General features: G+C 54.6%; 1 protein-coding gene across 4 annotated transcripts in view; it reads right to left on the reverse strand.

Moving 5' to 3' along the window:
• Syt7 (synaptotagmin 7) overlaps positions 1-24,369 on the reverse strand; it is a 60,435-nt gene that overhangs the window by 6,145 nt on the left and 29,921 nt on the right. Inside the window, exons 4-11 of one of the 4 annotated variants that reach the window (XM_055613738.1) lie at positions 22,461-22,592; positions 21,342-21,569; positions 17,686-18,054; positions 13,956-14,078; positions 8,694-8,829; positions 5,027-5,297; positions 1,074-1,243; positions 524-638 (exon numbers count right to left, since the gene is read on the reverse strand). In XM_055613738.1, coding sequence (XP_055469713.1) covers positions 524-638; positions 1,074-1,243; positions 5,027-5,297; positions 8,694-8,829; positions 13,956-14,078; positions 17,686-18,054; positions 21,342-21,569; positions 22,461-22,592 — 1,544 coding nt within the window. The remainder of the gene's footprint in view (positions 1-523; positions 639-1,073; positions 1,244-5,026; positions 5,298-8,693; positions 8,830-13,955; positions 14,079-17,685; positions 18,055-21,341; positions 21,570-22,460; positions 22,593-24,369) is intronic. The other 3 variants (XM_055613739.1, XM_055613740.1, XM_055613741.1) reach the window with 3 other exon arrangements.

Here is a 24,369-nt window from a genome sequence, read left to right on the forward strand (position 1 = left end):
TGTGTGTGTGTGTGTGTGTGTGTGTGTGTGTGTGTGTGTGTGTGTGTTGGGGGCACTCAAGGATCTTCATTCCTTTCCAGGTACAAAAACTTAAGTGGGAACTGGCTGCATGCTTTCTAAGTGGGTGGTGAGGCCAGGCCAGGGCAAGACCAAGAGGGATTAGGGATAATCAGTAGATGGCAGAACCAAAAAAGACCCTGGACGTTGCCTCAGTGTTTTTATGCTAGCACTCAGAGAGGACGGGTCTTCCCAAGGCCACATACAAGCAGCACTGGAACTAGGACTAGGGTCTCTCCACCATAGTGTTGCCTGTCTTCCTGACTCAGGGAGGTCCCTGCTGCCAGGATGATACTGACTGGAAGTGTGTTCGAAGGGTTCTGGTGTCTCTAGTCAGAGAAGCTGAGGCAGGCAGGGGCCAGGGTTAGGGCCCCAGTACACTCCTTTCCTTCATATCCAAAGTGACCCTCGTGTCACCAGAAGCTTCCCCCACCCACCTGCCCACGATGTAATGATGATTCGGTACCTGATGTGCCCCCAATGTCCATGGCTTTGAGGTTGCGAGCTTTGATGATGTTCACGATGATGGAGTTGGCAGAGGGGTTGTAGCAGAGAGACAAGAGCAGCTCCCCTCGGCTCCCCTGCAGGGCAACAGGAAGAGTGAGGCTGGGCCACAGGGAGGGGGTGCTTCCCTGATCCCTACAGGAATGTCAGGGGTGGGGACTAGAGGGTAGATTGTGGTCAGAGAGCCTAGCTGTCCACAGATCCCTTCTGCCCCGACCTGGGTGATACCAGCTCCTCTGGCACCACTGTCGTGCCATCTCCTCTCCTCTGGCTATGTTTACTCAGAGCTCCCAATTCTCCAAACAGAGCCCTGGGCTCATCACACAGCTCCGGAGATTCACCCCAAGTTCTAAGGCCCAGAACTCCAGCCACAGGTGAGAGCCAGCTCTCTGAGGGCTGCCCTCCCATGCTCCACTCTGAGCCCTGTCAACATCCTAAGGCTGAGGATGGCCGAGGACCCTCTACCAGCCCTGGCCACAGTGCTCCAGCTACAGGACTACAGGGAGCCTTACACTCCCATCGCTGCATGGCTTCAGATCCTTCCAGAAGGTCTGCATCTGAGTCAGGTCCACCTTATTGAGAGGGATTGACACTTCCCCAATTGGATCATTGCGGCTGAAACGGTCATAGTCCAGGACCTGGAGGTAGAGGACCCTCTGCACCACTTTCTCGTAGGGAAACCCTGTGTGTGGGGGGGCAGATAAACAAGATGAGGAGTGTTATCACAGCAACAAGAAAAGCAAGTAAAATGGAGGGAAGGAAGAGATGGAGAGTGGGGGAGGGAGGGAGAGAAGGGAGGAAGAGAGGAATGGGGGTGGGGGAAAAGAGCAGGAAGTCCCTGTGAGTGGGACTTGTGTCCTCTGTCACCACCCTAGGCCAGCAGGCCACAACTGACTGCAGTAGCACTTTCTGAAGTGCCAGCAAGAACTCTGTCTCAAGTGTCCCAACAGATGGGGAAACCAAGGCTCAGATGGTTTACGTGACAGTACCAGAACCAACAGTAGGACGAAGACCATTAATGTGTTCACTGCTCGTGTGTCCATTTCGGGTCTGGGCAGCAGCCCCCTTGCTCTCTGGATCAAGTCTAGGCAAGCTGCTCTGCCTGAAGCTGTGTGGCTGTCACATAGCTAGTCCCAGGACGACAAGGGGTCAGGGAAACTAGAAAAGTACTCATGAACCAGGGTTCTGGGATGATGCTTTCCCCTTTACTTCCCCCCAGAACTGATGATCAGCCTGTCTATCTGCTCTGCCTAAACAGATCCCAGGATAGGTACCCAAGCCACCAGCACCTCTTGCCCAAACAGCCATGAATGTCCAAACCGCCCTTCCCGCTCCTAAGCTTCCTCCTGTGGCCCATTCTCAACACTGTGGCCAGATTGATTTTTTTAAAAATAGCCAGCATGCCACAGCCAGCTCCTTTTAACATCCCAGGGCATCCAGTCCTTCCAAAGTGTGGCCTCACTGTCCCTCTGCGGGCAGGTAACCACTCTTCCCTCAGTGCCCAGGCTCCATCCCTGTAGACCTTCTTCCTGATGCCTTGATATCCTGGCTCTGCCTGCATCAGGACCTAAGCTATGAGCCCTGACCATGCCTGCTCCAGCCAATTCTCAACTTTTACATCTAGGTTCTCCTTTCCAGCAACACAGATGGGTAGGCTGCCCTGTAACACACTCCATCACTTTCCTTTCTTGGCTCTAGGGCAAGCCCAAACAGATTTATCCATCTGTTTCCTCCATTATCTTACGGCCTGCCTGCCGGGCCAGGGTAGTCACTTACATTTTGAAATTTCATTTTTGTGGGTGAATGTGTGCGAGCATGAAAGCATGTATGCGCTCACATGGGTGTGCCTGTGCCACAGTGTGAATGTGGAAGCCAGAGGACAACTTGGCAGGGATTGGTTCTCTCTCTCCACCATGTGGAGCCTGGGGATCAAACAAAGGTCATTAGGCTGGGCATCAAGCACTGTGCCTGCTGAGCCACTTCACTGGCCCAGATGAACATTTGTTGAGAGAACAGATAACTAGGGGCTGCTGAGATGAGGCAGTAAAGCACTTGCCACACATGCCTGAGAACCTGAGTTCGGATCTCTAGGACCCATCTAAACCCTGAGTGCAGTGGTGGGGACTGTAACCCCAGCACTGGGGAAATTGGAGGTCAGATGGAACCAGGTGGATCCCTGGAGCTTGCTGTCCAGCTCCTCCAGGCAACTGCTGAGCTCTAGGTTCAGTGAGAGACCTGTCTCAAAAAAGATAAGGTGGATGTGTGTGGAGAGATGGTTCAGTAGCCGTGAGAGCAAGTACTGCCCCTGCAGAGGACCAGGGTTCAGTTCCCAGTGTCCACTTCAGGTAGCTGCTAACTTCTTCCGACCTCCACGGGGCCCTCACACACAAGGCTTTTCCCCACAGAGATACACACAAACGCACAGAAAATATTTTCTAAATAATGGCATAGAAGCATCAAGAAGGACACCCATTGTTGACCTCTGTCTTCCACACACATGCATGCATGCGCATGTGCACATACATGTACCAGACCCCCCCCCCCACACACACTGAATAGATAATTGAATGCATGAAGAAACATCATTGATTGAGCCGGCCCTATGGAGTGGCCAGAATGAAAAGGAAAAGGGGAGAGGGCAGGTCTGACCTCCGGGAGGCACAGGTGACCTGGCGTAGGGACAGGCCAGCCTGGAGGTGGTGTAAAATTCTGAGGTGTAATCAGGGGGAAGGAAACATCTAAGGGATCCCCACCAGCTACCTGATGGATATGAAGGATACTAGAATGTTCTTCATCAAAACACACACACACACACACACACACAAAAAAAAAAAAAAAAAAAAAAAAAAAAAAAAAAAACATAAAGGAGCCTCTGACGGCTGTGGATCTGAGAGGATTCCTCTGATTCACTTGGGGTCTCCCTTTCTACCAACTGAGGGAAACTTATCTTGCTCATCTTGAAGGCCCTGAGGGACCTTGCCCAGGTCACCCTTGGTATCTGTTCAGGTAAAATGCAAGAAGACAAGTGTCCTGGGAATATTAGTGGCTCCAAGAAGTCCCTGTGCCTAAATCAGTTTCTCCACATGAAAGTCTCCTATATGCCAAAAACTCATCAGAACCTGTCTTGAATGGCTGATTTTTTGAGTTTTTTTTTTTTTCTCTGCACACTAAGAGGAGACTATACAGGGTTCCTACAGAACATGGCTTAATTGCCAGCACAGCTTTGTCTTCCACAAGGCAGGAGTGTTTGAGGGGCTGTATAAATCCCTCATTCTTTTCTGAACTCTGCAGATCCAGCTAAAAGTTGGTGGTGAGTAAACGTTTGTGTGAGAGAGCTGGGGGTTGACACTCTGCCCCTAAGCCTCACCCATGTGCTGGCAATACATGCTCCCAGATGCCAAGCCTCTGGTTAACCATCCCATCTCTAACCTGGTGGCCATGCCGACCTGGGGAAGAGAGGCCCAGGAACAGAGGCGGTCATCAAACTGTCAAGTCACAGGACACACAGGTGCCCATGGGCTTGGATACCAGCTGGGGAAGAGTCCCTGGAATAAGCTTGTTGGGCTCTAAAAGGCCAGGGCACCTCAAAGCAATTGTAATCCCACAGGGTCTGCTCTTCTCAGGCTGAACCAGGTTATGGAGAAAGAGTAAAGGCTTCCTACGGTAGCATCCGGCCACCCCAGGCCTGGAATAGGAACAGTCCCCTCACTGCACACCCTGTGTTCTCAGACATGACAGATAAAGAATGGCTTTGGCAGCAGGGCCACATTTGGCTCACTTGTGCCTCTTGGAGCCAGAGGGAATGGCTCAGAGATCTTGTTTGCCTCCCATGGTGGGAATGGGTCAAAGATCAGCAACAGCCACCATGCCTTCAACAAACTGATACCAGCACCTTCTGGGTGTCAGGGCCTGCCTTCTGTGCTTTGAAAAGCTACTAATCTGTTTAATTATCATTATTACCTCGTTTTAGAGATGAAAAACCGAGGACCGGCGAGGTTAGGATCTTGCTTATTGTCACAGAGCTAATAAGTGAGAAAGTTGAGATCCTAGCTCAGAAAGCCTAGACCAGGGGAGGTGGAGGACGAAGATGAGGAAGAAGGGAGGAGCTGCAGAAGGTTCTGGTACTTCTACTAGTTGCATGGGGGCACTTTAGCTGGTTACTCCAGAGCAATGCATCTTTGAATGCCTCAAGATGGGACCCTAGCCTGTATAACAGTCTTTTTCCTCAGCCTGTGGCTGGTATGTCGATTTCTCTCACCTCCTGGAACCAATCTGAGCTGGAAGCATAACGGATTGGGCTAACCAGGTACGTGTGTGCATGGAATTTTAGCATGTATATCCATCTTACATGCATGTGTGTGCTTATGTGCCTGCACGCCTGTGGGCATGGGTTTGTCAGTGTTTCTTGCCTGCAGCCACACATGTGGGATGGGATCGGTGGGCAGGGAGGTGGCACCAGCCTCACCTTCAAAAAGAAAGGTCTCGTTCCAGTGTGGGTTCAGATTCTTCCGCTTCACCTTGGTCTCCAGTTTGTGCTTCTTGTCGGGTAGCAGGTAGATCTTGACGAAGGGGTCACTGGTGCCACTGAAGTCCTTGGCTGGAAGCTCCTGGGCCTTCATGACCTTCACGGTGAGCGTGGACTCCTGGAAGTTGTAGCCAACGCTGAACTGGATGCGGCCCAGGTTCTCTCGGCTGCAGCCCTCATGGGCCTCGTCCTCCTCGGAGCCTGGGGAGAGCTGTGGTGGAAGAAGAGGGCAGGTTGGTGGGGGGCTCTATCTCCGCCAGGCTCCTGGGCAGCAGGACAGGGTCCAGAAGCCTCTCTGGGCTGGAGGCCTGTAAGCCAAGTCCTCCTCATCCAATCCATGGGTACTGGCCCATCCATGGCCAAAGGAGGATAGTCAGGTTCTGAGAGCCCTGCCTTAACCAGAAAGGAAAGGAAACAGGGCCAGGATGATTTTGCCTTCCGGACCCCAGAGCCATGAGCAGGAGACCCCGCTTTCCCACCTCCTCCTTGAAACCGCCAGTCAGCTCAGCTCTAAGAGCCACCCTAAGCTGTCCTGGCCTCCCTCCCCTCCTCTTCCAGCCCTATTGACTCTTGGGAGACAAACCAACTCCTGTAAAGGTGCCCTCTGGGGGCTATGGATGATGCCGTTTACAGGATAGGAAAGGAAGTGTTCGAATGGGGGGAGGCTGAGACACCACCGGCATGACGAGACAGGCCCTCCAGGCTGACCCCAGGGAGCCTGACTGGACCAGGCTGGGGTCCATGGGAACTGAGGTTCTACCTCCTGGCTATGCCTGTTCCCAATCTCCGATCCTCAGCATAGATGCCTGGACAGGCATGGACAGCAGTGGGTTGTCACAAGGAAGGGTTGGGTATCACATTTTCATCACAACATGGAAATGGGGGGGAGAGGTTGGGGATCTCCCAGTTGGCTCACTGGAAGGCCTTGAGGTCCTACCCTACCCAGGTAGGGGTCCTGCTGGCCTGGATATCTTAGAGTCCACATCTCCTTTGGTGAAAAGATGGTTGTCAGGAGCAGGCCCCCAGGAATTGCAGATGGGACAAAATGGTAGGCATTTGCCTTCAGCCCACAGTCCCTCAGAAAATCTTTGGGCCCCTCCTGGAAAGGCAACCCCAGCTTCTCAACACAGACCATTACAGGCAACATAAGGCAGAAAGAGGTACCTACCATGGTAAAGACTCCTATGTCACCTTCTTACTGCCGGGCCAGGCGGCTGTCACCCACCTATTGCTGAGGAGACTGGCTCAAAGAGGTTTAGTCACATGCCCAAGCTTTCACAGCAGTAGGGACCCTCTCTGATTTCAAGCTCCGCTCTTTCTACCAAAGCAGGGCCAGGCCCCAAGTCATAGGAAGGCCCTCCCCACAGCCACTCAAAGACCTACCCACACCAGGCAGAAGTGTCCAAATCACACCGATGATGGCAAATACTGCCCATGGGCCACCTGCTGCAAGCCAGCTCTCCCCTGTGCCACACATTTGGCTTCCTATGTGCCTTTTTTATACCCTGAGGCAGTCTTGGAGACACAGATTTTAGTCCATTCACCTCAAGCCCCATGATTGAATGGCCAGTCAGAACTTGAAGCCAGGTTTGTGGTCAGTAACTGTGGGTGCCTGGCCACTTGTCTTGGCTCCTGAACTTAACTTGTGTACCCCAGGCTGGCCTCTAATTCTCTGTGTTGGAAAGCTGTCCTTGATACCCCTGCCTCTATCACCAGACCGCTAGGCCATGTGCCACAACACCTAGTTTATTAGGTGCTGCAGTGTTTCACACATGCCAGGGAAGCACTCTTACCAACTAGCCTACATCCCTAGTTCGTTGCTGATGCTCCCATTCACGCCATGGCTGATCTCACAGCCCACAGGCTCTATCCCAGGCCCACTCGGGATGTGGCTTTCCCACGCAGAGGCCCCACACCCACTTTTCCCTCAGTCAGAGGCCTCTTCCCCTGAACTTCCTGAACCTGCAGGCTGGGGACCATGGAACTTTAGACTGTAGGTTTTCCAGGAGGGTGAATGCGTTCATGGCACAAGTAGGCAGAGCCAGCCAAGACTACCTGCACCCCCAATTCCCTCTCATATATAAGGGAGGAGTCTTAGGCCAGTGTTGGCATGGGGGAAACCTGGATGTCTAGGTGGATTTTACCTCTGAAAAGGGCAGAGCCTCTGCATCCACTTGCTTAGTTTTCTTAAGGCCAGGCTCTGAGCCCCAGTGAACAAACCATTTCCATGGCAACCAGGCTGCCCAACTTTCCCTTCCCCTGCCCCAATCTCTATCCCAGAAGTAAGCCTTAAAGGACATCAAGCTGCCTGTGCCAGGTCCCAAGGTCCCATGTTCCCTAGCAGATGGTCCACCACTAGGCATCGGATTCTATGCCCTCAGCTTCAGCAGCCTGGGGTCTCACAGGACATATTCTGCCCTGCTTATCTTTACTGTCACTGTTAATATCAATGACCTGGCACTGGCAGAGGGCTGGGTAATTAGACTTGCCTTCCCACCTCCGGGCATCTGTGGAGTACATGAGAAGGAGATAGGCCTGTACTTCCTTCCGCTGCTTGAGTCTGCCAGCCTCTCCCTCAGGGCAGTAAGGGGCCAGCCAGCTGGCTGGGAAGGGGCTGTCCCTTCTGGGAAACTAGGAAATAGTACCAATTAAGGGGCCATACAAGGAAGCAGGGTGGTCTGTGGCAACGGGCTCCCCAGAGCAAAAGACAACCAGCCTGCACAGAGCTGGAGATAGGAAGGAAGTCATAAAGGGACAAGCTAAGGGAAATTCAGATTGAGGCTCCACCTCAGGCCTGATGCCTGGAAACCTGAATCCTTACCCAGATGCCTTGTGACTCTCTGCGTATTGTTACTTGAGACAAGTCATACTGACAGGAAACTGTGGAGCTGGCTGGTTAGAGGTAGCTAGAACCCTGCCTCCACAGGAGAAGAGCCAAGAAAGTTATCTGAGCCCTGTTATGTGCAGTAGAAAGAGAAGGTGCTGGGTTCCCACCATAACCTCTCCAAGCCTTTTAGATCCTCAAATGGTTCTTGTCTGCCAACTTGCCATGCCTGCCCATGGCTGGCTTTTGGGAATTAGCCCAGCTCTCGGGAAAGTAAAAGTAGCTGTTACACATTGGTGCCACCAGGGGGGGTCGTCATGCAAACGGTAGCCCCAGCTTTGGTGATCCACCTAGACTGGGATCACAGGCCTGTCAGCAACAGAGAGCAGCTGAGGTTACTGGTGCGCTACCTACAAGTCACTCCTGAAAGCTCCATCTTACATCTCTACTCAAGGGAATCACATCTGAGGGAAGGGACACCTGCCTCAAGGCCACTGCCTGACAGCCTCTCCTTCCAGGACATAAAACCATCTTGTACGAGTAGGATTTCTTGGGCTTTTTCTCAGTTCAGAAAAGGATCAAAGGAAGACAAATGAGGAAACTGAGGTATGGAAAGGCATTTTGATGAAAGGGCCAGGAAAATGAAAACAAAACCAAATCAAAAAAAGGCCTCATTCAGTCAGCAGACACTGAACAGCCATCATGCTAAGACTGAGCATCTAAGACACTAACTGAGTTACCTACTTCAGGTCCCCCTCCCAGCCCATCCCCAACCCTTCTCACCATGAGCATCTCGCTGGTGAGGGAGTTGACGAGGTCCGAGACAGAGGAACGGGGCTCCGTTCTGCGGTCAGACTCATCGTGTGGCGTCTGGCCCGGCACTGGGGCTGTATTCACAGCCTTCCCTCCTGCAGGCAACCTGGAGGCAGGGGTAGGGAGGGAGTTCCAATGAACATGGGCTTTGGGTAGAGTTGGGCTGGACTCCATGGGCCTGGGTGGCCACAGGATCTTCTCTGAGAAATCAGCCCTTGTCACTTCCTGTGGGCCAGCAGGAGTGAAAGCCCTGCTCACAAAAAGCCTGGTTTTCCCTGCAGACCTGCACTCAGAACTCATGCTTCTTGACTCTCAGCCCTAGGTGATTGGCTGAGCCGCCTGGTGAGAGCTGTTTAAAGGGAGCTTCAGGCTTCCTGCTATTCTCCAAAGCCCCCAACTCTGTGGCTTGCGTGGCTATTCTCGGAGCTCCCTTGTTCTGCAGAGACCTGCTCCACCCAGTCTGGAAGGGGGAGGTGCCTGGTGGCTGTCCAGGTGTCTCTCCACGTCATTACCCTCTGCAAACACTCCACAGCCTCTCTTCCGGAGCCCCACCTGTGTTTACTCAGCCTCATTAGAACCAAGGTGTTCTTCACCCTATAGCAAGGGGAGGCCGGAACCACTGTCCAAATGGCTCTTTCTGGCAGTGTCTGCTGTGACATGTGTTCTTGCACCGTCTCATGTGGTGCACCAGCCATGTGCTTGGAATCTATACATTTGTCATGTAGCCAGTGGGAAGGAGCACCATGTATGTGTATGTATGTGCATGTGTATGTGCACATGTACATGTGTGTGGAAACCTTGATTGCCATTCCTCAGGGGCTCTCTTGTTTTTGCCACTGGGCCTCTCACTGGTTGGGGGCTTGCCAAGGTTGGCTAGCCAGTGGGCCTCAGGAACCTGCCTGACTTCACCTCCCAGCACAGGGTTTACAAATCTACCATGCACAGCTTTTCTTTTCTCAAGGGTTCGAGGGGCTCGGGTCCTTGTGCTTGTGTGGCAAGTTTTTTACTGACCTAGCTATCACCCCATCCCTGAGCATTAAAGTTCTAACATGATTTAATACAAGCTCTTTTACCAGCTGAAGATGTAGCTCAATGGTAAAGCGCTTGCTTACCAACACTGATCAAGACTCCGGGTTCTGTTTCTAACACGGCACAAAAACAAACAAACAAACAAACAAAAAACAACCAACCAAACAAACAGAAAAAACCCCAAAACAAAACCATGCCCACTCAGCTTTAACAGCCGTCCAGGGCACGTGATAACCCATGTCCCTCAGTTCCCACCCTGCTCCCTACTCACACACCACGTTTGATAAGACTCTCACCCAGAGTCAGGGAAAGGCAGGCCACCATCTAGCAGGCAGCCATGTTCGCACCCAATGCCATGCTGGTCCGGGGAGCTAGGATCTCTGGTTTAACAGCCAGGTGGTGAGCCCTGGCTCCATTCAGCTGGAACTTAGGAAGGGGCAACTAAGACCCTGCCCAGGGACCAGGCTGGAATGTCTCATGAGGAGGAGGAGGTGGGGAGAGGCAGTGAGGAAGAGATGGCGTAGGGCTTGGGGAGGGCTAAAATTAAATAGCTTTGAGAGCACAGAGCCACACAGGCTGGGTACAAGCCACATCCCCTGGCACAGACCAGCTTGAAGTACACAGGCGGCCACAGCAGGCAGATACAGACATGCTCAGAATATGCCAGGCCCTGGGGGAAGACACCAGGATCCGACAGCAGGGCGTGCACACACAGACGCACATACACACACATAAAAATTCACACTGATACCTAGAGCAACAGGGAGAAGACGGCACGGGCAATGGGCAGGGCAGCCAGCGCCTCTTCGGCTAACACACACAGCTGGAGGCATACTTAGTTCCCGAAGGGGAGAGCCAGCCATGCGAAAGTGTGCGTGTGAATTGGAACAAAAACAGAAGCCAGAAAGGCAGGGCCAGCAGGTCGTCAGGTGCACTACACACCTGCCGTGAGCCCCTGGCCTTGCTCTGTAACACAGCACAACACATCCACCCACCTGCCTGCCCTCTCCCTGGACACCCTAGAGGTGTGGAAACACCAGTGCACAGAGTAGCAGGCACACACATGAGCCCCCCCACCATGACCACACACGCACATGGACACGTGCTCACACAGACAGGCACGGGGAGGAAGAGGAGACTGAAATAGCTGGAGAGGTAAAGTCAGGTTAAAAATAGAGCAGAAGAGGAGAGAGCGTGAGATTGACTGCTGAAGGTATGAGAGAGTCAGAGTTATTTTGGCCACACCACAGCGTCAGCATAGCTGCAAAGCAGCCTGGGAAAAGATGGTCAGCACCCCTGAAGCTGTCGGAGGTCACAGGACAGAAAGACAGGCATTGGGATAGGCAGAGGGAGAGGCCGGGGGGGGGCTGGTCACTGGCCCAGGGACACCCCTGTGAGGAGCAGATGGAGGAAGGAGATAGAGAGACAGAGGCGGGAGTGGGGTGGGGGGAGAGGCTAAGAAAGGTTAGTCAGACGTGTGAAGAAGGCTGCTGGGTGGACAAGGGGACAAGTAGCGTGGCGGCTGACAGAAGAGGCAGAGAGGAGGCGGGGAACACACAGAGGCGGAAGAAACATGGTGGCTCCGGAGGAGGAGAGCAATGGGGGTAGCCTGGTCCGCTCTGCCCCCCACTCGGGGTGGGGGTGGGGCCACGGTGGAAACCATTTGGATCCCAAGGAGCAAAGGTGAAATGCTGGAAGGATGGCTGTGAGCACGCAGTGGGTGGTGTGGGAGAATGAGTGGGACAGACACAGCAGGGTGGAGGCCTCCACTCCCCCACCCCACTCCTACACTTGAGTACCTTGAGATATATATTGAGGCCCAGGGCTTGGGGGATTCTGGATGGGAGATTTCAGGGTACCAAGGAATGTTGGGTGGGTTGGAGGCAGACTGTCCCTCGCATCCCCTGTAGCTTGTTAGATATCCATCCTCTTTGCCTGGACCCTGGAGTGGTTTCCCCTCCCCACAGAGCTCTGTCACACAAGAGCCTGTCGCTTAACAGACCAAGGGGGCTGAGTATTTCCTTCAACAGCAGCCAAGACAATTGGTCAAGGGGTCAGCTGGGGTGGACAGGTCATGCTTTTAAAGAAGGGGCAGATGAGCCAGCCTGTGGCTGTAAGGCCCACAAGTCAAACATGGGTCCCAAAGGTGTGACAGCTTGGTGGGGGCACCTATGCCAAGCTATGGGATAAGGACACCTACTCGGGAGTAATCAGTTGAGTCTGCAGTCCCTTGAAACTACCCACCACTCGGAGACACCCCAAGAGCTGTGAGAAATGAGTTTCGAATATGGGAGGGCATGAGCAGGTGGGAATGACATGTATCCACTCGGAAAGTGAGGCCAGGTGGTGGGGAGGGCCCAAGGCCTCCACCTCCATACCCACCTTTCCCAGGCAGGCGGAGGACAAGCTGATGTCATGATCAGAAGGGATGGGTGTACTAAAATATGGAGACCTGAGTGGCAAGGAAGTATAAATAGGCTGCTGGGTGAAAATGGAGCCGGTTAATTAACACATGGATGATGCGAAATCTTGTTTCCAGCCTGCATCTGCTCCCTCACGCTTCACACCTTCCCCCCACCCCCCCGCAACCCTCCCTGGCAAAGGGCTTGGGTTCTCAGCGGTCTTTCAGAGGGCTCCAGTCCCCCTGCACCCTCTTGTCCCTGGCCCCACCCCTCCCTTTGTGGCCCTCTGGCCTACTTGGAGCCCATCTTTGAGACCCCGTGGCTTCTGTCAGACCCAGATGGGTTGCGGGGAGGGGGGCAGGCTCTGCTACTTCCCCAGCCCCGTCTTCACATCTGGGCTTGGGGCCTGACACCAGCTGTACCACCAAGTGAAGGGACAGGTCTCATTCTCCCCTCCTACTCTGTTAAGAGCTTCTGACCCAACTAACACATGCATCATGGATTCAGGGTGGGAAGGAAAGAGAGGGCTGGTCTCCAGAAGCCACTGTGAGACAGCTAGACAGCTGTCAAATACAGTCCATCTCCTCTAAGCTACAAGCCCCTAGCAGCAGCCTGGGGCAGTCCCTTCCTGTCCCTGAAGGCCTTTAATGAGCATCAGGGTTACCAGTCTAAACCTGATCTCTGCCCAGCTCACAGGATCTGACAAGTGTCCCAGCCCTAAGGCACATTTCCTCATTAGAAGCATTGTGTGTTCCTCAGAGGTCAGCCTGCTCAATGCTTCATTTGACAGAGGCAGAGGCAGAAGCCTAGACAGGGTCTCTGATTTGTCTGAGGTCACAGAGTGAGACTCTGGCTAAACCAGTGATGGCCTACATGCCTTGCCTTTGGCTTCATGGGAAGCAGATCTGAGCATAAGTAGATGTGAACCCAGCCCAAGGCCATGTCAAGGGAACAAGCAGGTATGGACTCCACCTTTGGGAGTGCTAATAAGCCCTACAACCTTCAATCCTCCCTTTACCTGTGAACAGTGCACAGTCACTCCTTGACACAGGGGACAGCAGGAGCGGCTTCCCTGAATTTCAGGTGGCAAAGGCTAGGAGATCCAGGCTGTACTGCAGCCACCTGGACTGGACTTTATGGGGCCCTGAGGAAGGCAATTTGGACAGGGAGCAAGGCAGAACCAAACCTTGCCCTTGCTGTGAACAGGTGGCCTCACATCCCATTCCTGGAGGCTGTGCTCAGGGACCACCCTTCTGGTTCCTTCTGGTCACCAGGCCTCTCTCATGGTTCCTCACCCCAGACCCTCCCCACAAGGGGCTTCTCTTCCATGGCTGAGTGGCACAACAGGTCCTGCAGGCCAGGGGAAGGTTGAGATGGTGGGGATGAGGAAGAACAGGCTTAGCCATTCCCCAACATCCCCCCTCACTCACCAGCCACCGGAGAAACAGGGATTTCTGGGTTGGGAAGGAGGGTAGAGATGAGAGATGGAGGGGCAGCAGAGGGAGGCAAGCAGGGAGATGGGCCCAGGACGCTGGGCTTGCTCCAGGCCAGGACAAGCATGCTGGGGAGCAGGCTTGATCCAGAATGGTCCCAGGATGGTCCCTTCATAGACCCACAGGACACCACTCAAGTGGTCAGGGGACAGAACACCAGCTGGAGGGCTTCTCCTTGCACTCCAGCATCTGCTGAAGACACCACCACCTCGTCCAGCAGTCGGGGCCGGCTGAGGCAGGTGGCCTCTCCGTGCCTCCTTCTCTGCCGCTGCTGTCACCGCCGCCGCAGACCTCGCCCGTGCTCGTACCTCTTGTCCCCCTGAGCGTTCTGGTTCTGCTGGGTTCCTGGGTTTTGCAGGTCAGGGATATTGGCAAAGTCATCCTGTTCCGAAAGCCCTAATACCAGGGATAGCACCACCATCCGGCCTTCCCTGCCCAGGATGGGCAGCCCACCAGCCGGGGTGAAAGGAGGTGGCCCCATGGACAGGGGCGGGGGTGAGGGGAGGAGAGAGACAGAAACAAAGAGAGAGAAGAGAAAAAGCATAAGAAACTGGCCCTGGAGAAAAGAAACCAATCTTCAGAACTGTAAATAGTTGAACTGAGGGGAAGGAGACAGGAAGGTCCAGCTGACCTTTGGGCCAAGAGCTGGAGTCCCTGGGGTAACATGGGAAAGGGGCTAGGCACAGGCCTAAGGAGAGGTTTTAGCTATCTGGGATAGTCCCAGGGAACACACAGGCTGGAGAGTGGAGCAGAGGCCCTAGGACATGGCATCCCCAGTTCCGTGGAAAAAGGAGAAAAGCCCTCTCAGTATCATGTATAGGGCTCGTGTAGGGAGGTTCAGGACATGGGGGAAGCACTATAGAATAGTCTGACATCCAATGGGCATTGCACACTGGGTCAATGAAGGGATGCCCTTTATAGATCTCTGGGTCATGGTCAACCAGGTGTCTTTGAAGCCAGCTAAACAGCTTCTTCCAGGCTTCCAGATCTACAGCCCATCACAGGAGATGTCCAATTCTGTTCCTTCTGGGATCTCAGGCATAGTGGGACCTCTCTCTTGTCCAGCTTCCCAGAGATTCAGAGAATGAACAGAGACCTCCAGGACCTGTTCAGTGGAGGCCTTTCCTCAGAGAAGCAGTTCTGAAGGCACCAGAAAACAAAGGTGGAGAGAAAGTACAGGAACTTGGCAAGGTCTGGAGAAGCTTTGGCAGGGCTGCAGGGAGCCTGTGCCTGCAGTGAGGTGCTGCTCTGAGGGAGGTGGGCAGGTACCAACAGGATGAGAGTGACTTGGAGAGAACGTGTAGGCAGCAGCATGGAGTCGGAGGCCACACAGGTATGGAGGCCTCCTCAGAGAACCACTTGACAACTGTGTGGGGCTTTGCTGGTGTCACCGGCACTTCCTGGAAGGAAATGCAAACTCTGGTGGCTGCTCTTTTGCAAAGCCATCAGAGTCTATGAGTTTGCAGGGGCTTTGTAGAGCTCAAGAGAACCCCGGTAGAGCACAACAGAACAAAGAGTTGAAGAAGGATTCTCAGACAGGGCAGGCATGAAAAGGCATGCCTCAAGAAGGGCCAAGGGAAAGACAGGGAGACTGACAGAATGTTCCAAAAGGGGGTTGTGGATCTTATGGCAGGAATCTGCCATTTTAGCCACTGATGGAAAGCAAGAGCTTCTGTGATTATTCCCCAGAGAGACTGTCAAAATGGGAACTCAGGCCAAATAGCATCTGGAGTGAGGGGCGAGGGCATAAGAGTTGTGGAAAGTGGGAGACGCCACCGGGGTCTGAGGGGCAGAAGCTAAGCACGGAGGTGTCCTTCTTCTTCCGAGTCTTTGTCTTGGGCACAGCCACATCAAGCTGACACTTGTGCTCCCATCGAACTTTTGGGGCTCAACTTTCCCCTTCCCTCAGGCCGGCCGGGATCCTGGCTTCTTTTGCTCCTGCCTATTGCTAATGTCTAAGTTGGTAAAATTCCATTTGGCTGTTCAGGAGCTAGTTGAGCTGGGGGAAGGTGAACTCAGTGAAAACACGTGTCCCCCCCCCCCCAACCAGTTAATGCATTTTTCAGATACTGCTTTTGGTCTTCTTTAAAAACCGAGCTGCTCCTCTGCATAAATACCCGGATTGTCATTCTCTGCAGCTTCGAAGGCCATGAGGGCAAGGATGAGGGGCGGAGCTGGACTTGGGGAAGTCAGGCTGGTCAGGCTGGTCTCAGGTAGGAAGGATGCACCCTCATGCCAGGGGAGGGCAAGTTCCTGCAGGGCCTGTATGGCCCTCTCGAGCTGCCTCTCAGCTATAAAGCAGCTAAACTGCAGGGCAGGGGTCGGCACACCTCAGCCTGTCAATGGTTCTGTACAGTCCATAAGCTAGGAATGGTTTCTGCAGCCTAAAAATATTAAGGGGAAAAAGAAAGCCTTGTGCAGTAGAGACTGACTGAGCCCTGCAAACCCTAAAGCATCTGGCCTTTACAGGCAGAGGATGGAACCCCTTACTGTGAGGGATAAATAGAAGATGCACTGAGCTTGGAGGTGGCCAGCAGGTAAGGGGGTATGAGAGCTGCTGTGGGGGCAGGAGTGTGGGCATGTGATGTTGGCATCTGAGCCATACCCCAGGATGCTGACATTTAAGTCATGCCCATCAGAATTCTGGTTGTTTAGGAAGATGGTGGGCCGGGAAGAGCTAGTATCTGGGCTCTTGCTGCTGGGGTAGCTTAGGCACAGGCCCTGGCCTAAACAACTGAAGCAAGAACAGGAAGAGGGTGGGCATTACTCCAGCATAAGGTCAGGTGGAGCCCAGCTGCTTCTCAGTTCTGTTCCTGCCACAACAGAACCAGATCCCTCGACCTCCTGCTCTACAGCACCCATTTCAGAACAATCCACTGCCGAGACAGAAGGCCTTCTGGACATCTTCTCTGGTGCAGCACTTGATTGCAATTCCCGAAGGCAGCTGGACAGGCTTCCCCAATTTCCCAGGGGCAGCCTGGGGCAGAATGGCAGGTGGACTACAGCACAGGCCTCTTGCAACCAGGTGTGGGCAGCTAGTTCTGTTGGAGGGCCTTTCCGAGGCATGGTTCGTGTCTGCCTGGGAGCTCTGGCTGGGCTCTCACACCGATACTACATGCTTTGAGAAACTTGCTTGCCTTCTGGAAGCCCCGTATCTTTCCAGTGAGCTCTGCCTTGGCCCCAAGGTTCTCCTCTTCCTCTCAGAGGAAGGTGCTGCCTTATGCCTGAGAAGTATCCCAGGGAAGACCTGGGTGGTGGTTATGACCCCACTCCCAGGGCTAGAACAAGGCTCATAAGCCCATACCTCTCAGCTCCTAGAGTGACTGTTCCTGTGAGGGTGGGGTAGTAAGCAAGCGCCAGGGAAATGGTTAAGGTCAATGGCTTCTGACCTTGGTGTTGCTTCTCCAAGCTGGGTCCTTGAGAGAAATGCCATCCTTGGCAGCTTTGGGGGTGTGGCTCAGGTTTGTCTTCGGGGAGCAGGGGTCATTATGATAGGGCTGAGGTCAGAGATGGATGGACAGGGAAACAAAGGAGCGGGGATGCATGGGGCAGAAAAGTCAGCAGAGTCTGGTTACAGAGAAGGAGGAACACTGGAGGGAGGACTGCAGGGCTCTGGAGATTTAGTGACAGGGATGGGTTGGGGAGAGGAGGAGGGAAGGGCAGAGTGAGGCAAGGCTGGCACAGTGACAAGAGCAGCTGGGGACTGATGGGGGGGTTAGGTCTTAAGGAGCTCCAGAGCACTTTGTGTTCTCACTAAACTCTGGGATGGGGGTGGGGGTGGGCTTCTCTTCTCAAGCCTCAGAGGCTGTGAGGGAGATGGAAAGTTCTCAGAGTTCCAGGGGCTCTGATACAAATACTTTTATGCTGGGGCTCAGGATATAAATCACAAAAGGCTGGGGAGGAGGACCTTCCAAACCTGCCAGCCTGTCAAGAAAATGGAGGAACAAGAGTGTCCGGCTCCAACTGCTCCCTCTTTTGGGGGGGAAAGAGGCTGGGTGGGGGAGGTGGGGAGCTGCCCCGCTCAAGGGGAGGACTTACAGGAAGGATTTCATGTCCAAGCCTCGGTTTCGAATCTGCCCCACCACGTGGTCCCAGCTGCCTGGGTTGGAGCGGCTGCGGCCCCCAGCTGCCCGGTACTTGGAGCCGGCTGAAGTGCCCTGCCGAGCCTGACCCCGACCATAGGCCCGGGGGTTGGAGCCCGGTGCTGAGGCCGCGTGGGCCTGCAGCTGGCCCAGGCTCTGGCTGGTGGTGGGCTGGCTGGGCTGCCGGCCCCTCTGGTTCTGGCTCAGCGGCTGCTGAAGGCTCTGCTGCCGCATCAGTGTGCGGGGTCGCTGGCATTTCGGCTCTCCCGCGGAGCTGGGGATAGACTCAAGGGTAGTGGCCGTGGACAGGGTGGAGTCCTCGAAACTTGGGGCGGGTGGAGGAGAGGAGAGAAAGGAGAAGCAGGTGAAGGGATCACAGTGGAAGAGAAAGAAGCCGAGGGCCAGGGCTGGGAGGCCCCAGTGCAGGGCACGCTCGGCTGGACCTCGCCAGGCCTCCATCGGAGTTGTCACTGCTGCAGTCGCTGCCACCACTTCACCCACCCTAAGGTCCCCAGGCTGGCCCCACCCACCCACCTCTGGACTTAGCTCGCTGGCTCCCCAGTACCTCTGTCTGGGCCGACCTCTCTGCCGGTCTGAGTGGGCCGCAGGAGCTGAAGCAGCTGCGTGGTGAAGGCAGGTCCCCAGGGCCCTATGACTGTCTGTCATGTTGGAATGGGAGGGGCAGGGAGCTGCTGACACCCCTCTGCCATCTCACTAGGGGGCACTAGAAACAGCTGCCTCTGTGTTCTAGGTACTACTGCCCTTTGGAGACAGAAAAGAAATCCAGGCCAGCACAGAGTTGGCCTAGTAATGGCTGGGGAGGCAGGGCAGCCATTCCTCATACTTTGCTGGAGAAGAAGGGAAGGCAGACTCCCACACAGAAGCCTGCCCTGTGGCCAGAGCAGCCTTGGGATTCAGTTCTGGGGCAGATCTCTAACTTCCTCCTAGGAGATCCTACCCTGGTACCTAGGGAATGATTCCCACTCAGAAGTGGGGACCAAAGAAAGAGCACACAAGATCGGGGAGTTCCAAGAGCCACTGGTCTGGCTTCACGCTAATTCTGACTGACAGTGAGCTATCCCATATTTTGCATTTAGAAGAATGCCTGTACACTGGCCCACCAGCATCTCTAAACACGCTGGGCAAAACAGGGCAAGGACAGACAGGAAAACAGGGCCTGGCTGGTGAGAGGTGATGTAGAGCCAGCGAGACCTGGGTTTAAAGCTCACCTCTGCCATTATTAAGTGGGCAACTTTAGATGAGGTTTCACACCTCTTCAGGCCTTAGTTTCTGCTGTAGACAGAGAGTATAAAACAGCCCTTTAGTGGCCTTCCTCAGAACTGAGGTCAGGCCTATACCACTAACTGCTCCCATGCCAGGGCTTGGGAGAGGAGTTTGTGATTTTCCTTAAGCTTTTGTGTTTCTGCCTGTTTTGTGCTCTGACCAGAGATCGACTCTGGTTAGCAACTCCCACAACAGGACTGGGGCAAGCTGTCCCTCAAGTACCAGGGAGGCAAATTAGTCACTGTGTTGAACACCTCCGAGCAAGGGTCTGAGGCTCCAGCTTCCTCGTCCTTTCCAACCTAGTTGTCTGGAGTGGGAGGCAGTGAACTATGACCTGTAAGCTGGATCTGGCCCACTGCCTGCTTTTATAAATAAAGTTTTACTGGAACCCTGCCACTGGCATTTGTTTACATTCCATCTGCTTTTCTGCTACAACGGCAAGGCTGAGCATTGTGAAAGATGTGGCTTGGCCAGCAAAGTCTAAATATTTCCTAGATGTCACTTGGCCCTTTACAGAGAGAGTTGGTCCACTCCTGCTCTAGGGCCATGGGATAGCCAAGTAAATCCTGGGAGTAGTAGGAGGAGGCCTCAGGGCCCTTGGAAGCCACGTTCACCACAGCAGCCAGACCTCAGCCATGCTCACCCCCTGAACCTACTCTGGGAACCAAAAGACAACAGTTAGGTGGCCCCTGTGGAGTGGGCAGAGAAAGAGAGGGGGAGAGAGAAAAAAGGAGAGAGAGAGAGAGAGAGAGAGAGAGAGGACAGAATGAGAAAAGAAAGCAAAACGTGGTTGTAGCTGGGGTTCTAGGCAGGCAGCAGCTGGCCTGACTTGGGCTGAAAATCAGGGCTCTCTCCAGGGCAGGCCAAGGTCTGGCGAGCCTTGGTAGGTCCACAGCTCAATGGGGTGGGGAGGCAGGCCAGCTGGGGGAGGGGCACACATCATCCTCTCTGTCTCCTTGCCGACCTCATTTCAGTTTCCTATCACATCCAAAATTAGTCCAATTTACAATCTTTCAGTCACAGGAAACTAAAACTGGATCCTCCAGGCCTGAAGCCAGTAAGTGGATGCCATGGAACCCAGTCAACCTAGAGACTGGATGGGGCAGCCTGGGGATGCGGGAACTTGGCTCTTTGATGGGATGTGAGGCATCCATGTCTAGAGACATTCCTGAGACCATGTATCAGGAAGAAATGGACTTGTGTCCACTTGAGGCAATAAGCAAATGCAGCCTCAACCTGCTAGCCCTCTGGTCTTGATGGGGGGTGGGTCTTCTGAAGAGAACCAAGAGGGCCCTGAATTGAGCTGGGGAGCCCAACACTAAGAAGGTGTCAAGGCTGTTGGCCTTTTAAGGGGGGAGGGCTATTTCATTGACTGGGAATGAGATAGTGTCAACAGTTCAAAGTGGAACCACATTCAAATATTTGAGGTGTTTGCCCTTGGTTCAGAGGATCTGGGGCCTGCAAAAGCTCTGCTGTGGGGAGACCGGAAATTCTTAAAGCCAAGAGGAGAATAAGGTTGCCTTAGCAGGAAGACAGATCATGCTTGCGTTAACAGTCCATGGCTGCTTGGTAAGCCCGGGCAGCCCTTCCAAAGGGACAGCTCTCCTAACCACCCCCTGACATCTGAAAGGAGCTGCTTGCTTGGGCTCAACAGTCTCAACCCTCAAGAACTCCCAACCGTGGGACAGCTCACTGACCAAGACAGGGCCAGCCAGTGGGGATGGCTGCAATGAGATGAACATTTGGGGCAGCCTGGTTGCTGCTCATAGATGAAACCCTGTGGCAGATGGCGTCATGGCACAAGCAAGGCTGGGACAAGCAGATGAAGTCGTTCAAAATGAATGGCTCAAGGTTGGGTCCAGAGCCATCAGCTGGCCAAAAGAGGAAAGGCCCTCTGGCTGATGAGTGTGTAAACTCAGGGAGAGATGGGCCTGCTCCCTAGGAATGGGATGGTCCCATGGTGGGACAACTAAGGGCTTGTTGCCCACAGAGGGATGGCTGAGATGGGGTGGCCAGTCAAAGAGGATGGGATGGCCCAAGGACTGGAGTGAAGCTGTTCTGGGGACAGAGAATGGAATGACCTGGTCACTGGCAAAGGAAGATATTAATGGGAGGCTGCCAGAGGCCTGAATGTGAGAGCATATGGCTGAGTTGGTTGTGCCCAATGGCGAGGACGATGAAAGAGTCTCGTGAAGGGATGGAATGAACCAGGGGCCGAGGACGGCACCTCTGGGGGCAGCAGCAGGCATGCCAGGGGTCCAGCTGTCCACCCTGGTGGGGGCAGGCCTGAGCTCACGGCTCTGGCAGCCATGGGGTGCCATCACTCACTTGGACAAGTTGAGCTTCCCTGCGGCCAGGTGGCTCTGCACCATCCGCCATCGGCCTCTCCCCGCCTTGCCACTGCTGCCCGGCTCGCTGGGGGCAGCCCCGCTGCTTCTCAAGGCGTCCTCTCCGGGTGGTGGCACCGGCGCCGGCTTCTCCCCCAGCCGGCCTTCCCGCTCCACCGCCAGCCCCGCCGCTGCAGTGGCCACTTTGGCGCCTGACAGGAGGGTGCCACTGGAGGCAGGAGGCAGCCAGGCCAGCAGAGGAGCACCGGGGGTGGCGGTGGGGGAGAGAGGGCAGGCCACACATGGGGGTGGGGGTAGGGGGAGAAGAGGAAAAACATCGACAGATAAAAGGAAGAAAGAGACAGTGAGAGAGGAGGAGAGAACAGACGGACAAGAGACAGACAGAGAGAAAGAGAGACATCAGCACTGCAAATGGGTTAACAGTGGAGCCTGCAGAGGAGAGAGGGGACCGGGCGGGCTGGGGTCAGAGAACAACGCACCACGACAATGGAGGGGGCCCCTCCCCACCGCCTAGGGCAGGAGCGGTGGGGGTTGGGGGAGGGCAGCCACCTCCAACTCTATCCCACAGGACAACGAAGGGTTAACGACGGAGGAAGAGCGGGCTGTCCAGGCCAGGAGGCCCCCAGGCAGGGAGAGAGAGAAAGCCGTGTTAGTCAGAGTTCATCACCACCACCACCACCATCACCGCCACCACCGCCACGAACCACCGACCACCGACCACCGACCACCAGCAGCCACGGCCGCAGCACACAGCGGGGGAGGAAAAAGCGAGCCACAACCGAGAGGGAGGGACCAAAACGGGCAACCCCATCCTGACTGCACAAGAGGGTGGGGAGCCAGGGGGCGTGGTTGGGAACTAGGTTGTGGCTGCGGAGGGGGCTCTCCTGCGTGGCTGGCCCTGGGGGAGGTCACAGGAGAGGAACAGGCAGGCGAGGGGGCAGGAGGGGTTGCTCGTCTCCATGGTCAGCCTGCCCATGGGATGAATGGAGGGGAAAGTGGAAGGAGAGGAGCAGGAGAGGAAGGGGGGGCCAGGAGAAGGGAAGGGTGGGTCGTGCGCAGATACTCAGTACATATGATCAAACCAGGTAAAGTCACTCACTTGAGGGACAGTCGAGGGTCGCCATAAGGGGCGTAGGGTGAAATGTTTAGAATAAACTCCTTGGGAGGATAGGAACTCCATTTCTGCTGCACTGTGCTTTCATTGTTATTCCAAAAGTCTCTGTCTAGGTCGCTGGAGGGGCAGAGAGAGAGGGGAGAAAACAGGGAGATACAAGAAGAGACCAGAACTGCAAGTCCTGCAGGGGCAGAAGGGACAAGAAGGGACGTGGGGCCCCTGGGGGCACACAGAGGGTGGGGCCTCGAGGGTCTGCTCCTGCAGAGGAAGAAAGGCAGGAGGGCGGATGGGCGCTGCAGCCTGGGCCAGGCACCCTTACACTCACACATCAGTGTAGGCGCGCGCACACACACTCTCATACAAACACACATGCACTGGAAGGCTGGCCAGGGAAGCCGCAGAGGAAGGAAAGAAGCTGCAGGCAGGCAGACAGGAGAGCCTCGTGCCTAGGAAGCTGGTGGGAGAGAGAGAGACCATGAGAGAGGAGGGAGGTCGGGATGGGGTTGGGGGTGGCAGGCAAGGCCTGGATGGCAAAGGGTACGCTGGGAGAAGGGGGAAGGTGCTAGTTTAATGTCAGAAGGTGCTGGAAGGTAGGGCAAGTCTTGCTGCTGGTAGCTGGCCCTGTCTCTCTCTCTCTCTCTCTCTCTCTCTCTCTCTCTCTCTCTCGCCTCCATTTCCCATCAAAGGAGAAGACTGGCTTTTCTCCTTCTCACATCTTCTCTCCAGTGGCCTAACACATCCCCTGGCCTCCTCCTACTTCTGGTGAGGCTGGAATACAGGGTTTCCACGAGACTGGGTGAGCAGAAGGCTCCACTTGATTGGGCCAGTTGGGTGAGGCCTCCAGACGAGGGTAGCCTGGCCTCTGACCTCACAGAGGCTGTCATCAAGATCCTTTGTTCTGGGGCCTGTGTGGAAGGAGTCTGCTCTTCTGTCAGTGGGGCCAAGAGTAGCTGCCCAGCCTCAGTCCCACAGCAAACGCTTGGCCTGGCCTGCTGGGAAGCTTTCTCGTGCTTCTGTCCTTTTTAAAGGTGAAGCTGCTGGATTTAAAAGGAACCCTCACCCAGGTCTACCACCCCTCCTTCTGGGTGACTTGTCCTTCTCAGCTGACATGCTCAGAGCATAAAGGATGTAGTGTTCTAGGGTGGGTGGCAGAATCCTGGGCTCCTGCAGGATTCGACCTGGATGTCAAAAGACTACAGACAGCTTGTTAACTTCCTGGGCTCCCAATGTAACAGATGGAGTTGGGCACAGAGGGAGAGGGGTAGCTCCCAGGACACAGGACCATTCTAGAAGGAAGCCATGCATGGATGACACGAATGCTGCTGGAGTTAGGGTCTAGGGCCTGTGTCCCTGCTTAGGTGAGGTGAAGCATGGCTAGGGGCCTGGCATCGTGGAGGTACTGTCCCCTAAGAATCAACTGTCCCCAGGGGAGCTGCTTCTTGTGTCCCTGAGAGTTAGATCTTGACCTGGGTACTCCATCCGAGACTCAGGAATGAGGAATAAAAAAATAAAAAAAAAGATGAGAAGTTGGGCTGCCGCCATGAGCCCAAATAAGATGGTGGACTTGATTATCCCTGGCAATAGTCACTAGCTATCTAAATACACGTTAGAATGTCTCATAGGAGAGTCTATACATGAAGTTCAAGTCCCGGCCCAGAGCCAGCTCACAGAGGCAGTCGGGGCAATGGGTAGGAGAGGGAGGCAGGATAGTCTCCAGTGGGAAATGCTCTCACTATAAAAAAAAAAATCTCACACCCATCAGAGATACTCTTTTGGTACCACTCCCCAGGAAGACCTTGCTTGGATGGAGACTCTCTGCATCAGGAGTTAAAGGGATGCAGCAAGTTGGCAGTCTCCCTTCTCATGCCCCCTCCAGGTCTCCATCCAATCTAGG

The sequence above is a fragment of the Psammomys obesus genome, unplaced genomic scaffold (genome assembly GCF_907164565.1).
Source record: "Psammomys obesus unplaced genomic scaffold, mPsaObe1.curated_primary_1811, whole genome shotgun sequence".
NCBI lineage: Eukaryota > Metazoa > Chordata > Mammalia > Rodentia > Muridae > Psammomys > Psammomys obesus.